The 18,781-nt window shown below is 43.4% G+C and overlaps 1 protein-coding gene across 1 annotated transcript in view; it reads right to left on the bottom strand.

Annotated features, from left to right (window-relative positions):
- Nucleotides 1–18,781, bottom strand: part of Kif6 (kinesin family member 6) — a 417,840-nt gene that overhangs the window by 66,248 nt on the left and 332,811 nt on the right. The window contains exon 15 of the mRNA XM_077801497.1: nt 13,250–13,305. Coding sequence (XP_077657623.1) covers nt 13,250–13,305 — 56 coding nt within the window. The remainder of the gene's footprint in view (nt 1–13,249; nt 13,306–18,781) is intronic.

Here is an 18,781-nt window from a genome sequence, read left to right as displayed (position 1 = left end):
AGTATATGCTGACATTGTTTCTTTCATATAAATCCTGAGGAGTGGGAGAACTGGATCATATTGTGATTTCACTCCTAGTTTTTTGAGGCATCTCCACACTGCTTTCCAGAGTGGAGATTGTACTAATTTGCAGTCTCGTTTACAATGTATAGTGTGCCTTTCCCCCCACGTCCTCACCAGCATATATTCTGATTTGCATTCTTGATGACTGCAATTCTGACTGGAAGGAGATGAAATCTCAACGCAGTTTTGATTTGCATTTCCCTGATTTCTAGGGATGCTGAACATTTTTTCATATATTTGTTGGCTGTTTTCATTTATTTTGAGAAATGTCTGTTAGTTCTTTGTCCATTTATTAATTGGGTCATTTAGTTTTTTGGAGTTAAGTTTTTGAGTTCTTTATATATTCTGGATATTCATCCCCTTTCTGAGGTGTAGTCCCCATTCTGTAGACTCTCTCTTCAGGTTTTTGTTTCCTTTGCCATGTAGAAGCTTTTAAATTTGATGCCATGACACATATCGATTCTCAGTTTAATTTTTTTTGCTTGGGAGTATTACTAAAGAAATCAGTGTCTGCATCAAATGTGAGTGTTGAGCCTATGTTTTCTTCCGGCAGTTACAAAGTACCTGGTCTAATTCCTAGGTCTTTGATTCACTTTGAGTTGATTTTTGTGCAGGTGAGACATAGGGATCTAGTTTCATTCTTCTACATATGGATACCCAGTTTTCTCAGTGCCATTTTTTTTTTTTTAAAAAGGCTCTTTTCTCCAGTGTAGTTTGTGGTGCCTTTGCCAAGTATCAGACAACTGTATCCATGTGAATTTGTCTTTATGCCTCCTATTCTGTTCCACTGGTCTTCGTATCTGTTTTGGTGCCAATATCATGCTTTTTTATTTTTAAAGGAAAAAGAAGTTTTATTGCTTTGCTAGCAAAGGAGAAACACTGTCCTGGAGACTGTGATTCTGTCCATCAGCAGGAACATGGAGCTTTAAAGAGGTGATTCAAAGGCTACATTCCATGTGTTCTCTGTTGGAGTTGGAATTCGCTTGTTAATTTGGGAGATGGTAATTTCTGAGACCTTCCCCAAAGTCTGGATTACTTCATTCCTATGGTGGGTGTGTACTCAAGGGCAGATAAATCTGCCAAGGATGGGCAAGAAGGGTAATCCTGTCTCCTCTGAGATTAGGGAGGGAGAGAGTTTAGGGGAGAGCAGGGAGAGAGGAAGAGAAAGAAACATGTCCATTAAGAACCAAAACAAAACAGCATACTATAGTGATGCAGTCACATCAATGTTTATAGCAGCTCAATTCACAATAGCTAGGCAATGGAGCCAACCTAGGTGCCCTTCAACAGATGAATAAAGAAAGTGTGGTGTATACACAACAGTATATACACCAGTATTACTCAACCACTATGAAAAATGATTTTATGACATTTGCCAGTAAATGGATGGATCTGAAGAATATCATGCTAACTGAAAAAGCCGATCCCCAAAAACCAAAGGTCAAATGTTTTCTCTGATATGTGGAAGCTAATCCACAATAGGGGGGAGGGGAAGAATAAAAGTACAGTAAAAGGGGATTGAAGGGAAGGGAGGGGAGACAGGAAAAGGAAAGACGGTGGATGATTTGACATAACTTTCTGTGTACTTATATGAATACACCACAGTGAATCTCATCATCATGTACAGCCACAAGGATGAGGTTCTAATTATGATAAGACATTCAATGCTTGTGTAATTATATCAAAATGGATTCTACTGTCATGTGTAACTAAAAAGAATCCATAAAAATGTAAAGTGTGAAAAATAAGTTGCAGTGGCAGAGCAGCATCAGGTGGAGCTCTGTCACATTTCCTCCCTGTCAATCTCTATGCTCCATTTTTATGGACAAATGGGAGATGACATCTCCAAGCTGCTTCCTGCTGAAAGAGGGCAAAGTTTGGGGAAGTGACCCAAAGTCCTTGTTCTTTGTCAGGTGGGGCATGGACAGTTAAGAGCATTCAGCATCACAGGAGCCCAGGGGTCCACAGTGGCAGATGGCAGGTGACTGGACAAGGCATACCTAGGGCAGGGATCACGCTAAGACAACAATAAACAAGACGCCATGCTGTTCTTGTTACTAGAGCTCTGTGGTATTATTTGAGACCCAGTCTTGTGATACCCACAGCGTCACTCTTCTTGCTCAGGATGACTTGGGCTGTTCTGGGTCATTTATTCTTCCAAATGAATTTTAGAACTGTTTTTCTCTAGTTCTGTGAAGAATGTCATTGGTATTTTGATGGGGATTTATTGACTCTGTATACTGCTTTTGGTAGGATGGCCATTTTGACAATATGAATTCTGCCTATCCAAGGCTATGGGAGGTTTTTGCTTTTCTAAGGTCTTCTTCAATTTCTTTCTTCAGGGTTCTAGAGTTTCTGTTATCTTTTACCTCCTTGTTAGATCTATTCCCAAGGTTTTTTTTTTTTTTTTTTTTTTTTTGCAGTCACTGTGAATGGGATAGGTTTCCTGATTTCCTTCTCAGCAGATTCATTGTTGGCATACAGGGAAGTGATCGATCTACCCAGAGGAAACCATGAGGATATAGAAAACTTAAACAGGCCAAGATCCAGCAATGTGATTGAAGCAGTGATAAAAAGTCTTCTAACAAAGAAAAGCCCAGGACCACACAAATGCTTGGCTGAATTCTACCAGACCTTTAAAGAAGAACTAATGCCAACCCTCTTCAAATTATTCCATGGAATAAAAAGGGAGAGAACACTGTCAAATTCATCCTATGAAGCCAGTACTACCTTGTTACCAAATCCAAAGATATATTAAGAAAGAAAACGGCAGACCCACATCCCTGGTGAATGTAGATGCAAAAATTCTTAATGAAATATTGGCAAACTGTATTAAAAAAACACATTCAAAAGATAGCACACCATGATCAAGTGGGTTTCATCTGAGGGATGCCAGGTTGGTTCAACATTTGCAAATCAATAAATGAAATTCACTACATAAATATTCCACCACCCATTTGTATTAAAAGTATAACTAGAATAGAAGGAACTTACTTCAACATTTTAAAGACTATATATGACAAACCCAAGACCAATGTCATACTGAAGGAAGAAAAACTGAAAACATTCCCTCTAAAATCAGGAACAAGACAAGGATGTCCAGTTACCACTCCTGTTTAACACAGTCCTTGAAACTCTTGCTGGAGCAATCAGATAAGAGAAGGAAGTTAAAGGGACATGAATAGGAAAAGAAGTCAAATTATCTTTGTTTGCTGATTGTATGATTCTATATTTAGATGACTTCTAGAACTAATAAACAAATTCAGCAAAGTAGCAGGATACAAGACAAACATACATAAATCACTCACTCCTATACTGCAGTAAGGTGCTTCTTTGAGAATGTGGAAATTAAGGAATTAGTGTCACCCAAGAGGGTGCCAGATATCCATCGTTGTGCCTGGACTACCCATTCTTTTTTTGAAAAAAGAGAAACCTCTTATCACACACTTTTTTGCCTCGGTGGGCTACTTTCTGACATATGATACCATTTTTCCTCTCTGGCCATAGTGCCTGGACTAGGGGGTGGTTTCTGACCCAAGACAGAACATTCTTAAGCCTGCCAGTAGCTTCTATCCTGAAGGACTAGAAAACATCAATTGGGTCAGTAGGTTTCTCTTTTTTATACTTTAGTTAAAAAACCAAGCAAATAATTAGCTTATTTGCCTTGGGGACTGAAAGATAAAGGATACTTTCAGGTACAGTTGGGGCCAAGGGAGACCAGTCATGAGAAGGCAGCAGCTATGGTCAGCAGGACTGGCAGGTTGTGAGGACAGACACACACAGGTAGTGAGAGGCTCCGAGGGGGCATGAAGACACACGCTCTGGGGCACTGTGGTTCCTGATGACTCCCAGGTCCTAGTTCTGGCTCCCATTCAGTTTGAAGGGGCTAGCTCTTAATACAGTGTCCTGATGAGATTTTTCAGCATCACTATACAAGCATCCTAAATCTAAGCTCAACTGGGTTTCTATTTCTGAAAATCAAGGGCCAAACTAAAAATTATTGTTTTTGTGATACAAAACACTGTGCAATGTGACTTGGGGGTTCATCATTCAGAGGTGGTATCATGGGAGAAGACACATCTCCGAAGAAGGGTCCCAGGAGTTCTCAGAGAAGACTTGACTCAGCACCAGAGGGGTGTTGGAAAAGAATTTCAGAATGTGCCAGTTGATGGCATAGACAGAGCTTCATTTAGGAAAGTAGATACATATTCAGGGAGAATGGGGCTAAAGCAAGGAATATACTTTGAAAGGGGATGCGGGCCATCTCCAGAGGGAGAGACGGCAACCTGTTGGTGTAGGGTGTTAGTATTTATAGAGGGCTGGTGCCAGGGCAGAGTTGTGTAATTTTCCTCCAGTTTTTCCTACATTTGAACACTGCTCTCATTTTACAAGAGCATGGGTCAAGGGCATGTCACTCAGGAGATGATATTGATTTTGAGAGCTTTGTGCAAATCTTAGTGGCTCATGGGCATTTCCTATGAGACTCAGTATATCTCCCCCTTTATCCAAAATCCCTATCTCAGTAGGGTTGGGATATAATTATATTTTAGTAAGAAAACATATACCACATATTTAATCTTATCTGGAGAAAGGGCATTATATATAGAAGGTAACTGGTCAGTCTGGATAGTAGATGAGGCAGGTTGTAATGGTGAATGCACACGGTCCATAGAGGACAGGGGCTGAACCCAGAACTAGAACTGACATAGACATACTGGTTCCTGTGGGCAATGGACACCCTGGGAGTCTTCACCACTATGAGAACCTCTCTCTCAATACTGCCTACTTGTCTTTGTTTTGATTATCTTTGTGGTTGGAGATGTCCATTTATCAGTCTTTCAATAACTAATCTAGTTTGTTCTTTGGGAGGAGGTGCCTTAGATGGAGATGATTAAGAGTTCCTGTCTACAAAAAAATATTCACCCTGGTAAATTAATGAATTGCTTTTTAGGCTTGTCGTGTATGATTGGTACAGGTCAGTCTTCCTGAGCCCACTGAGCTGAGGCCAGGTCCTGGGCCCTGGTTTACTCACTAAGGTAAGACTACTCTGTCAGGACTCCCAGGAGGCAGCCATCCATCTTGATTTGCTGCCTTTCCAACCAAATCATTGCTTCCTCCTCTGTACACAATGATTATTAGTGTTACTGCTTGTCAGTGAATGCACTCTACAGCCTCCAGCTTGTATCAAATCATGTTTTTGTTTGATTTCCAAACTATGACAGCAAAACATTCAATCAATTTCATGAGGACATCAGTCATACCGGTTATGAGCTGTCACTCAGATAACTGCATGTCTTGGAACATTCTGCAATTTCAGTGACACCGGAATTGTTACAGAAGGGATCTTAAGAAGTCATCTTTGCTCTTTTTTTCTCTAGATACCCTGAGTCATCATAGAAAGATATTTTCCTATTCTGCTTTTCAAGATTCCCAGGATCTCTATCCATTTAATTACCTTCTTGACAAAATATTCTTTCACACAATCAAATATACTTCAATGTAACTGAAAATTGTTTCTTCTTTCTTGAGTCTCTTGAATACTGAATTACAATTTATTGGTACTTCTGTATAACATTAAATAATAAAAGTAAGCTCTCTTGCACCTATATTTCTTAGCAATAATTAGCTCACCTGCAATTGGCTAACAGGGAAATTACGTTATATAATTTCCATTGTTCATATAGGATTTTTTATATAAATTCCATTGTTCATATAGGATTTTTTTCCCTAATAAGCTAAAGTTTTGCAACACCAGATAAAAGCAGCTGAGTGCAGGAAGCTGAGGAGAAGCACAGACCTAAGCACCTTCCCCCCTCCCCACATTCCCTTCTGTGGTCCAGGGTAGCCATGTGTTTGCTCTTAGAAATGCTGATTACAGAGGCTGGGGTTGTGGCTCAGTGGTAAAGCACTTGCCTAGCATGTATAAGGCACTGGGTTTGATTCTCAGCATCACATAAAAGTAAATAAAATAAAGATCCATCAACAACTTTAAAAAATATATATAAATGCTGATTATGCCATTCTCCCCAGCTTTGTGTGGCTGTTCATATCTCCATAATTTAGCATCCTCAACCTTCCTTATATCCTCTTCTATCATGATATTCTTATTTTGGAAAAAATATTTGATGTTTTATATGGTATTTCCTTATGTATCAGGAACCTAACATGCCTACTATGTCATTATTGTTACTGAATGGTCATTGATAGAATTCTAGTTAGAGATATAACATGGATTTTGAGAGTTCTTCCTCCAATCTTATTTTTTCTACAATCTCTGCTCTTTTTCTTTTTCCATATTTTTTATTGGTACATTATAGTTGTAAAAAATGGTGGTATTTATTGTTATGTATTTGTATATATTATAGCAGAAGCACCTGCACTTAAAACAAGTTTTAAATTTTTCCTATTCATAGTCTTCTCGTTTTTTTTTTTTCCCCTGGACAAATAAGTCTGTTACCTTTCCTAATAGGAATTATCCATTTTTTTACAGATGTCTCTTGTTCCAGGCCACCGATTTCTGTAACATTTGTAGTGAACATGATTTTTGTATGCCCAGCATTTCTTCCTTTGAAGAAGGATGCCTCTTTCATTCCTTACTAACCCTGCTCAGTGTCTGTAATGGTGCCGATGGGCTAGGCGCTCACCAGAGGAGCAGCACGCGACCTAGGCCAGTCAATCAGAATGCTCCGAGCACCCAGAGGCAGGGAGGATGTTCAGAGAGGGCCCACAACAGAAGCCAGGTAGATGGTTCCTCCCTGCAGGGACTTTGGCCAATGTTGTTGGGAAAGATCATTTCTTAGAACTATTCTACAGACCATGTACACTGGAGCCTCCAGGGGTACCTTGCTACTTAATGGGGAGAGGCCATCAGATAGCTTAGTTGAGCAGAACTAAGATATGGAGAGAGAAAAGGAGAGGAGAAGGAGAGAGAACATATTCAAAGCCAGTTTTACTCCTTAGACTTCTCAGTTACATGAGGCAATAAATTACTTTTTATGCTTATAGGCAAACATCCTGGCCTATGCAAACTGGATGCAAATTAATTGAAAATTTTTAATAAATGTAATTTAAACATCAAACTAAATACTCTAATACACAAACTGGGTTTATATTTAAAATAAATCGGTGGTGAATCACTTAATGAAGCAAAAATCTACTTGTAACACCTTAATCATCACTTTAGCTGCTTTCCACTGAATCATCTCTCTTCTTGTGGAGAGCAGGAGTTACCTAGGAAACGCAATGCAGTGTGGGCCTGGAATTGCTGGGCACAGAAGGGAGAAGTTTGGCTTGCGCATTTCTTACTTTTGAGATATTATCATTATTTAATTTTTTTTAACTTTAGAGTAATAAACTTTTATCTCCTGGTCTCTGATGACATCTATGCCTACCCTTAATCAGGCTTTCTCTAGTCTTTATTTGTGCCGGTTACGGTACTTAAGCATAAATACTTGGTTACATCTAATTTTACTAAACCTCATCTAAGTTCACACTTTGAATTCTTTTGCATTTTCTGAAGCATCTGTAAACCCATCCAGTTGGAACCATAAGGAACCTGAAGACACACCTTCACTGCTGTTCTCCAAATGATAAAAAAGCGATATCTGAAACCCATATGGACACTGAATCCTACCAGAGATGCTGCATGCCCACAGGAACCTTAATGCAAACTAGAAAAAACTAGGAGTTCCTTCCTCCGGGCAGGTGTGAACAAGAGCAGGCCCATCTGCTCCCACAACCTGGGCCTCCTCCTGTATCATGTCACAAAGAGTCTTAATTTTCTGTAGCCCCTGAACCAGGTCTAGGTTCAGCCTCTCGCAATGATAAAGGCCAAAGATTCAGGAAAACTGAGTAATGGCTTAGGGAAAATTTAAACTTAGCAAAAAACATAAATGTTAGGTAAACTTGAACTTGTGGAGATAGCATATGGGGCTTAAAAGTTTTGGGTTTGGACAGAAGTGGATTTTAATTCTAATTTCACTGAACTCCATTTTTAAAAAATTCTGTAAAATAATGAAAATACCATTATTTCATAGATTCTAAGACTACATCTACCTTAAGACCTATTACAGAGGTTTTTTTTTTTTATTTATTGTTGGTGGTTCAAAACATTACATAGCTCTTGACATATCATACTTCACAGTTTGATTCAAGTGGGTTATGAACTCCCAATTTTACCCCGTATACAGATTGCTGTATCACATCAGTTACACTTCCATTGATTTACATATTGCCATTCTAGTGTCTGATGTATTCTGCTGTCTGTCCTATTCTCTACTATCCCCCCTCCCCTCCCCTCCCCTCCCCTCTTCTCTCTCTACCCCCCTCTACTGTAAATCATTTCTTCCACTTGTATTATTCTTCCCTTACCCCTCACTTCCTCTTGTATGTAATTTTGTATAACCCTGAGGATCACCTTCCATTTCCATGCAATTTCCCTTCTCTCTCCCTTTCCCTCCCACCTCTCATCCCTGTTTAATGTTAATCTTCTTCTCAAGCTCTTCGTCCCTACTCTGTCCTTAGTTACTCCCCTTATATCAAAGAAGTCATTTGGCATTTGTTTTTTAGGGATTGGCTGGCTTCACTTAGCATAATCTGCTCTAATGCCATCCATTTCCCTCCAAATTCTATGATTTTGTCATTTTTTAATGCAGAGTAATACTCCATTGTGTATAAATGCCACATTTTTTTTATCCATTCGCATATTGAAGGGCATCTAGGCTGCTTCCACAGTCTTGCTATTGTGAATTGTGCTGCTATGAACATCGATGTAGCAGTGTCCCTGTAGCATGCTCTTATTAGGTCTTTAGGGAATAGACCGAGAAGGGGAATAGCTGGGTCAAATGGTGGTTCCATTCCCAGCTTTCCAAGAAATCTCCATACTGCTTTCCAAATGGGCCGCACCAATTTGCAGTCCCACCAGCAATGTACAAGAGTACCCTTTTCCCCACATCCTCGCCAGCACTTGTTGTTGTTTGACTTCATAATGGCTGTCAATCTTACTGGAGTGAGATGGTATCTTAGGGTGGTTTTGATTTGCATTTCTCTGAATGCTAGCGATGGTAAGCATTTTTTCATGTACTTATTGATTGATTGTATGTCCTCCTCTGAGAAGTGTCTGTTCAGGTCCTTGGCCCATTTGTTGATTGGGTTATTTGTTATCTTATTGTCTAATTTTTTGAGTTCTTTGTATAGTCTGGATATTAGGGCTCTATCTGAAGTGTGAGGAGTAAAGATTTGTTCTCAGGATGTAGGCTCCCTTACAGAGGTTTTTTAATGTGAAAAAATAACCAAATGGGATGACTAAGCGTATTCTCATATCACAGGTATAAAGAGTGTAAAAATTATGTGTGTTAGAATCTATGACGTATGATAATACATTTTCAGGTTTGGAATATTTCCATAGACTTTACTGGTTGAGCATCCCAAGTCTGAAGATTCAAAATCCACCATGTGGCTCTCAAACAATTTCAGATTTCAGAGCATTTTTGATTTTGAATTTTTGGATTTGGAATGTGCAACTAGTACCCACCTTAAAGGTCATGTCTTCCCTGTGAGGATTAAATGAGATAATGTAGGTCAAGTTCTCAGCCTGCCATGGAGTAAGGGCTCCATAAATGGTGGAGGCTGCTATTGTCCTTGCTGTCCTTGTTATTTGAAGCTGGCAACAATAGAAACAAAAGCGTCAGGTCATCATAATCTAGCAAAATGAAATGGAGATTATCTTTTTTTCTAGGAAAAGATACCAGAAGCAGTAAGCCTCAAGCAAAAACTGAATGCAGAACAGGCAGAGAACTGAAAAAGAGGAAAATAGTCCTTTTTATCCTGCTGAAAAATCTGAGAAATGATTTCCTGAATCCCAAATGTATGCTGGAAACATTTAAAAGAGTATTGTTCAAATCGTGGGTTGGAGTCCTTCTTTGAATTAGGAAGTAAAGAAAATTGCCAGAACATTTTGCGAGTGTTTTCAAGTGTTTGTTTTTTTATCTCACCTTTCACTAACAGCTTCTTCTAGTACACTGCCTATGATTTTTGAATGGATTACTGAGCAGCTCACTAGTGAAAGCCTCCTGGGCGGCCTTCTGCAGTGGTCATTTTCATTTAGGAGGGCCTGGGGGGAGCCAGGGGGGTCAGTCAAACTCTTTCACCCGCTTCCAAAGCACCTGGCCTGCTTTAGGAGTGGGCCTCACACCAAGGAACAGCCTGTTCATTGTCCTTTGATGCCGAAGACAATGCAGCCAGTGGTGGGACACTGGAAAGGCGAGTGCCAGGATCCTGCAGTCAGAAAATGCCAGCCCGATGCCACCGCCTCTACCGCAGGTGGCTTCTTGGCCCATGGTTGGCCTCACTGCATTTTGGAACACGAAACGATGGAGGTAGAGTGTGTATGAACGCGCTCACAGCATGGATGGTGTGATGAAGAGCTGCCAGATGCCCTTCTAAATGGGACAGGTAAAGACAAGGACAATGGCTCTCCTACACAAACAAAGACCCTGTTATTTTTCAGGGAGAATCTAAATTGGTTATTTCTTCCATTTCTATTTCAACTTGTTTCCATCTCAGGATTGATGGCAACAGTTTACCTACCTAGTTGGGTTGGCTTCTAAAAAGGATGGACTGACCTTGTAAAAGTGGGATGTTATGTGGTCACTACTGAATAGGAAGCCTTTAGGGGTTTTTGAGAATGAAACTCAAGAAGCAATTCTAGGTCACAATATCAGAAAAAGCAAGTTGCCGTGGAGACAGTGGCCTCTGAATCTCCAAACACATGGGTTGGCCAATCCATAGAACACAGCACAGATTTGGTTCCCTGTCCGTGCGCCAATTACAAATGCACTGCCTGGCATTCCAAGCCCGCCTCGGGGCCCAGAGGCAGGATGTGGCCCAGTTGGGAGCGGTGCTGAGTCACCATCCCATGTCATGGTACATCTGTGCTGTGATCCTGCCTCCTGGATTCACTAAGGCACTCCTTGGGGATGGCAGACTCCACTTGACTTATTTTTTTCCCCTAGGAAAACTGCAATCACATAATAAATTTCCTAAAAAACATTTTCCTTCAAGTTTGTCTTGGAAATTTTAAATATGTGTACCCGTTTCACCCATACTCCCTTAATCTTGACCTGATGTCTGCGATACTATGATGGTGGCTTCTCCTTGTGGTCAAGTACTGCAACCCTCCTGGGATTTCTTGGATTAAGAACCCAATTTGAAAGGTGGTGGCCAGGAGGTGGGGCTTAGTTTGCAATTTGCATAAGATGAAGAGGGAGTGCCATTGGTTTTACTAACACCTCTGGACCAGCCAATTCTCTGTTCACAATGAAAGCTTGAGTCTCAATACTGGTGTGAGCTCTACTTGTTATTTTCTGAGCACAACTTGCATAGAAGTAGGGCACCCTCTGACCTGCCTAACTTTGATAATATGGCAAACTAGATCCATCAACACATATTTCTACACCGAAATTATAGAGAACTTGGGGTCACACCATGTTGACAGATGGGCCTGGATCCACCGAAATCTGCTTCCCTTTTCCTCCCTGCCTCCTCTCCCTTCCAGGCAGCCATGTCAGCTAGAAGGCCCCTACCCTGCTTTCCAGGACTGGGCTGCCCCTCCCCAGGGCCTCTGCTTTCCTGCCTGAAGCAGAGGGCCCAATAGCTTAGTATCATTTTCCTTATAGGTTTGGGTCACTGACCTCTTTGGGAGCTGGATAAGCTCTAGATATTATCTCCAGAAAAAACACACGTATCTTGAAGCCTCAGTTTTTTACATGCAGTTTTAGGGAGTTGGGGAATCAGGTCAAGAAACAGGTTTGCAAATTTTTTTTTGTGTGTGTGTGTGTGTGTGTGCCAGAAATCTTCTAATAGTCTGAAGAAGGTATTGACTCTTTCTCTGAATAATGATTTTAGGTGAATAAAATACATACTCTTATAGGAGAAACCAATTATAATGAAATAATTTACAAAATTTTGAAACTTTCTGATATAGAAATACCTATGTACTTTCATCTAAATGGATTAAATAACAAGATCTAATGGTAAGTCTAGTAACTACTGCAATTTTGAAGTACCGATGAGCAGAAAAGATGTTTTACAAAGACTGCCTCATTGTGAAATGAAATTACTGTGATTTCCACTGATGGCAGGTGCTGCCATTTCTGCTGGGGTCTGCTGTCTACATTCATCACTGAAGGCAGTGCTAAATTTCAGCTTCAGGTTCGTGAAAATCCAGGGGCATGTGTCACCATCCATAATTCTGAACTTTAGGTTAACAACCCCTGAGATGCAAAGATTCTCTGTGACTCGGGGCCTGGCAACCGCACCGTTCTGCCTTTATCACAGAGGGAAACACGGGGCTCTGTTCCCAGACTTAGATCGGCTGAGGCTATCATGATTTCCTACATTCTGCAGGGCAAGTCGAGGGGACACTTACAGTAGCTTCTGTCCTCCCCCTGTGGAGAGAGGAAGATGGGGTGGGGTGGGAACTGGGGGTCAGCTGCACACAGGTAACTCCTGCTTTCCTGAGCAGAGGTGAAGGCAGAGAGATTTCCTCTGTGAAGCTGCCTCAAGTCTGGAAAATGCCTCAAGTCTGTGGAGTCTTGTAGCTTAGGATACGGGAAACCTCTTCCTCTCACTTTGAACAGGATTTGAGGCCCTCAGGCTTCAAGTTTGCCACTTGCCTTAACGACTCCTTTCCAGACATGCTCTCCTAAGTGGGGGAGCCCTGCTCGGCTGCTTGTGTCCCAGGCAGACACACGGGTTTATTTTTGCTTCTCTTCCTCCCACGGCTTTATGAGTGATGCTGAAAAATGCATACCTGGGCCCCAAATGCTAAGCCTGAGGTTTGGCAGGTGTAAAGGTGTGCACAGCACTTGGAAATAAGAAATAGCATCGCTATCATCATACAGTAATGACAAGCTGAGCCACTGTCAGAACAGCAGGGAACGGCGGGACTTTCTCTTTGGTGTGCTAGAACTCAGGCCTGCATGAGGATGAGGAGTTCAAGTTCAGATAAAAGGAAGTGCGTTCCTGAAGGGTGGTGGAGGGACAGCAAACTCCCCAGGAAGAGCCCCTGAGAGCGGCTTCCTTGGCAGGGCCTCTCCTAGAACTAGATGTCGTGGCTACTCGGAGGCACACGATGGTCTGACTGTCACCATCTGTCAAAGAGGCTCGCACAATATCGTCTGCTTACCAATTTTACTTCTTGCTTCATTTATACTTTCTCCCAAGGCCTTTGCTTCAGAAAACCTAGAGGGGGAAAAAAGAGAAAAATTCACTTTTTCTGTTCATCCTACATTATGTTTGAAAAAGAATAGATTTCTGAGACATCTGTAGACTATTATAAAACTTTATTAAAAGACATAAAGGAAAATCTAAAGAAAGTGAAATATATTAGGCTTAAAGATAGAGATGAAGTTTGTATTATTATAGATACCATGAATTTTTAGTCTTTTCAGCCTAGAATTTTCATTCTCATATTCTTTAATTTATGGTTTTGATTTTCTTTTGTTTTATGCTGCAAGGGTACCAGAATAAAGCATGCAGTTAAGGTTTCTGTGCTGTGATCTATCAATCATGGTACCAAGATCTTAGAGCCAAAAAAAATACATACTTAAATAGTTTTTTTCCTGATTATAAAGTAATAAGTCATAGATCAGCAAACTATAACTGTTCATGAGACAAATCTAGCCTGATGCCTGGCTCTGTAAATAAGGTTTTCTTGGAGCACAGCCACACCTACTCATTTCTATACCATCCATGGCTGCTTTTGTGCCACCACAGCTGAGCTGAGTAGCTGGGAAAGGGACCGCATGGCCTACAAAACTGAAAATAGTTACTATTTGAAAATAAAAAAATTGAAAATAGTATGATTATTGAACCAGAGTTTGAAAATATAATTGAAGAAAAAAATTCAAATAGTTCTCTACACAGAGAAAAGCACATTTTCATAGACATACACATCTAGGTTTTTTTTCTTTCCCTAGCAAGTTTCTATAAAGTGAGCTCATACTATACATAGGATTTTGTGCCCTGATTTATTTTGTTTCACTTAGCATTTTAAGTCCTTCCCTACGGCATTAGAAACTCTGATTTTTGATGAATGCATACTAGTTCACGAGATGGTCTTGCTGGTGTTGAATCAACAAGGCCTCTATATTTTCTAGCATCAATTCATGAGCTACCTACAACAAACCCAGCGGTGCGCTCAGGAAGGACCTGGCCTCTAGGAGAAGCAGGTAGTTCAGTTCTCTACACAGAGTGGACCTGATGAAATGTTGGTTGTCTTCCCTTCCTTTCCTTTCTGCCATGAAGTTAAGGAGGTAACTGAAAATCTATGAAACAACATCCACACTATGTGGTAAGAGTAAATCTCTGTACTATCTTGGGTAACCACAGTGATGCCATTAGAGTTGGATTAGGAAAGGGCCTTTCCCTGAGTGGGGCCAGGAATTAGGAGAGCTTTGTGCACAAGGTGGGATTATCTGGGGTTTTGCGGCTGCATAGGAGTTTTCAGAAAACTTTTTAATCTGAAAATTTCCAAATATAAACAAAATAGAAGAGTAGGACGAGCCCTCACATACCTTGTGCAATTTTATTTCGATTGTCTCTGTCTCCCCATCCTCTTCCCACCCTCCCAGATCTTTCTGGATCCCACTGAATCCCAGCTCTCCTCATCACTGTCTCATCCATGTCAGAGGCAGTGGGAGAGGCATCCCAGCAGGGAACACATGAGCAAAGGCCCTCTGCTCTGTGCAGAGCGGGGGAAGCAGTGCAAATGACGTCATCACCATCTTTCCAAATCTATCTGCTTGGGCTGGGCTGCAGGAAGGAAGTGTCCAGGGAAGGGGGCTGCATTTTCTCCTAGTGCTGGGTTTCTAGGGACCCCTCCTGGCTGCCTTACTGAAGCTGTTCAGTTCAGGCTCAGTGGAGGTTATGGAGGTCTTCTCTTCAGTTAGGGCCTTAGTTCAGTCGAGTCAGAGCTGGCTCGGTCCAACACACCAGCAGCAGGAAGTGCTGCTGCTTGCTGTTCTGGGCTCTGTGGACTCACATGGGTCTCTGCTACTGGGAAAGGGTAATTTGTCCACGTCACAGAGATGAGGACTGTCTTCCTACTGTGAGTTCTGCTAAGGGAGGGACTGGGACTGATCATGGCTGTGTCCATCCTCAGTACCTAGGATTCAGTGGGATCTGATCATCGCACAATGCTGGAGGAGCCAGTGTGAGTCTATACAAGGGAGGACACTCGGAGCAGAAAGGGCCATCTCCACTGTGCAGTGGCCCAGGGAAGCCCTGGGGGCCTGGGGTGGAGAGCTGGGGTCTGAGGGTGGCCCTGTCTTCTTGGGACCATTCTCCCTTCACTTTGCCAGTTGTCACCACTCCAGGCCACCCCCGCCCACATAATCCTGGACAAGACAAACTCTGAGGGGCCCAATCAGAGGGAGAGGAGGGAGAGTTGAGGAGGAAGGCGGGAGGCTGAGAAAGCAGTGGGAACCCAGCATCGGGGCCACACTCTGCCCAGCCTGCCCGCGTCTCCCCACCTCCCCAGCCAGCCCAAGTCTCCAGTCATTCCCTGCTCCCTGCCACTGCTCCTGGGTGAAGTCCTGCCCACCTGGCCATTGCCATGGTGGGGGCTTCCTGACTCCTGACCTTTTAAAAGAGGCCCATCCCCAAGGATGAGCTGGTTCAGGGGGCAGAGAAGTGAGTGGCCGACTTTCCAGGGGCACAGGACCCCAAGCGGAGCTCCCTGATGAGGTGTGGCCTGTATCCGGAAGGGCTTCTTGGGAAGGGGCAGGAGAAGGCTCCATGCCTCAGCCAGGACCATGAGGAGCCGCACCTCAGGCTTCCTTACGACCGGTGCCAAAGCAGTCCTTTCAGGGCTAGCTGCATGGTGCTAGCTGCATGGTGACTCTGGGGCGGGGACAGCGTCACTGAGTGTGGTACAGTACAGAGCCGGCAGGATACTGCATTCACTGGCACAGAAAGGGGCTGGGCACGGGTGGGTCTGGGAAGGGAGATCTGGTCACGCAGTGCCCTGGCCATTCTTCTCAAGGCTGGCTTCCTGTGACATCCCCTCAGTGCTTCTGTCCTGTGCCTGGAGACATCCTGTGACACTGGGGAAGCACTGTCACTGGCTTCCTGGTATTGGTCCTCCTGTCTCTCCTTCTCTCTCTTTTTTGGCAGACTTTCCCGCCTGTTCTTGAACATGGTAATCCTCAGGATTTGGTTGAAGCCCCCTTCTTGCTTTTCTGGCTCTCCGCAGGCACCCCATCCAGGCCAGTGTCTTTGCTCTCCGTTGTTACCTCCCGATTTTCCATCTCAGCCCTACCTTAGTTCCTGAGCCATGCAGACCTTGTCTGTTGGGTGCCCTGCAGACAACTAAATTCACTGTATCCCGGAAGAAGTGGTCTCCTCCTCTGCCCACTTCCCTGTTCCTCCTCAAACACAGCTCATGCTGGTGACCTGCATGCCTTCCTTTGCCCTGTCTCCCATGAGCCCCTTTGCTGAGTCTTGGAGTCTGAGATATTCTGCTTCCTCAACACTTTCCCAGAGCACTCCACTTGACTTCTTCTTGCTTCATTTGCCTTAAAGCAGAGAGTGGTCATCTGGCTCCCAGATTTCTTCGACCACAGCTCAATCCTCCCGCTGGATTCACCTCCCCTGCCTGCACACTAGTCCCCACACCTGAGCCTGTGATCCTCAAGTGCAAATGCCTGTTCCTGTTCCTCCCTGCTTCAGACTCCTCAGGACATAGTCCACATTCCTTAACGGGGTGAAGTAGACTCTTCATCTTTGTGCTCTGGCTCCTGCTGCCCTCCCCAGCTCTTCTCTCACCACCCTGCCCCCCTCCACCTTCCAAGTGGTCTGGGATCACTTTCAGTTCCACCAAGTGTCACATTCTCTCTCTCACCTTCGAATCTTTCACCTGGCCGATTTCCACCTAACTCCTGCAAGTTCTCTTTCTCTGGATAGTTCTCCAAGATCGTACACGTCTGCAATGGTGCTGCCCCCAGGCAGTGTGCCACAAGGAATTAACCTGTTCATTTGATTTGTTTCACTTTTAATATCATAGGCTCTCTGAGGACAGTGACCATGGCTGTTTAATTCACTCTCATTTTCCTGAAGCTTAGAACAGGGGCTCACACTTGGTAAGCGTTCCATAAATATGCGTCGACTAAAAAAAAGCAGCCAGGCTTGTGAGGAAGCATGCGCACACAGGCAGAGCCCCCGGATCGGGAGTCAGCAGGCTTGGATCATGTGCCTCCTCCACATCTTAGCAGGAAGGGCTCAGATTCCTCACTTTTAAGATTAGGAGGAGATGTCTCTCAGGGCTGGGTTGATGCAGCAAGTACCCAGGTGTGTGTGTGTGTGTGTGTGTGTGAATTATGACTATCCTGGGCAAGGAGAAACCCTGGGGAGAGGGGCTGAACTGTGAGGTGGGGCTGTTAGCTGCAAGCGGTAACCACAGACAACAGTGGGTGAATGTCAGTCTCTGAGCAAACCAAAGGATTGGAGGAGCTCCCTGCCAGTCAATGTCAAGAACTCAACATGGCTGCCAAGCTTCTCATCTTCAGAGAGAATGAGAAAATAGGGGGATGGAGGTAGAATCTCATGTAACCTCTCGGACCAGTTCCTGGGAGAATCCTGATCTGCCCTTGGCGTGTGGCAGGCAAAGATATTGTTCGTCACTGGGTAAGCAGCTGTGAACCCAGCTCCGGGTTCTCCCCAGGGCAGTTAGAGCCGCCCTCTATTCACTGGGCCCCTGGGCAGTCGCTGCTGGCATTCATAAACCCTGGGTCCCCAAGAACCTCAGCAGCCTTACTCCCTTGCCTCCCAGCTGGAAGGGTGTCTTTAGGTCAGTGGGGCCAGCTATGCTGTTGGAGGACAAGGGCTTTGGTGACATCTGTTTAGTCTTTTTTTTTTTTTTGAGATCACTTAACTTTGTAGGCTCCTTTTTCATGGAGTGAGTGGAACACTCTTCCTATCAGAGGAAGGCAGGGGACTGGGCCTGTATTTTGCCATGTCCTGTCTCTGTAAACCTGTGCGCGGCCCCTTAGCTGCCTCTGTTTTATGTGATGAAGATCCACCCTTTGCTCCTCATGCACTTTTTTAAAGACACCAACGTTCCTTTTGTATTGTCAAGATGGCCGTCCTGTCGCCTGCTCCTCCTGGACTCTCGAGCAGCTTGCTGCCGGTTCTGCTACTTCTGGGAAGGATCAGTTTTCCCAAGCAGGTTTTTCAGCTGCTAAGATTCCTCAAAGCCAATTTCAAATTGTCATTGTCGAATAAACCCGAGTTCTTTGAGTACCATTTTTGTGTCCTGCATGGTTTTTTAAAAAATCTGTGGGGAGGCTGAGGAGATTCTAATCTAATCTCTGCTCTCAGAGTTTATAATTCTAGTTCAGCAGACAAGGTGTAAATACAAAAAACAAGTGGGAAAACAATAAAGGTTAAAATTGAAGCTTAACAGGAGCCGCCTACCTCCTATTTGCCACGGTGTTATTTCCAGATGGTGCCCAAGATTCCCCTCCGCCCTCAGCCCAGTGTTCCTGTTGGCTTTCGATTGGTGTTCTATTTTATGTTGGGAGGATCCAACTGAGTGAAGGGGCGCTTTTCTTGGCTTAGTTCACATTATCAACGCCTTTATTTCCCATTGCAGCTAATCTCCCTGTTCATTACCTCTTTTGCTATTTATTGAGACTCGGTGTCTGGGGATTCAGATTGT

Source organism: Urocitellus parryii, chromosome 8, assembly GCF_045843805.1.
Source record: "Urocitellus parryii isolate mUroPar1 chromosome 8, mUroPar1.hap1, whole genome shotgun sequence".
Taxonomy (NCBI): domain Eukaryota; kingdom Metazoa; phylum Chordata; class Mammalia; order Rodentia; family Sciuridae; genus Urocitellus; species Urocitellus parryii.
Note: the sequence above shows the minus strand (reverse complement) of the source record. Positions and strands in the feature narration are given on the sequence as shown.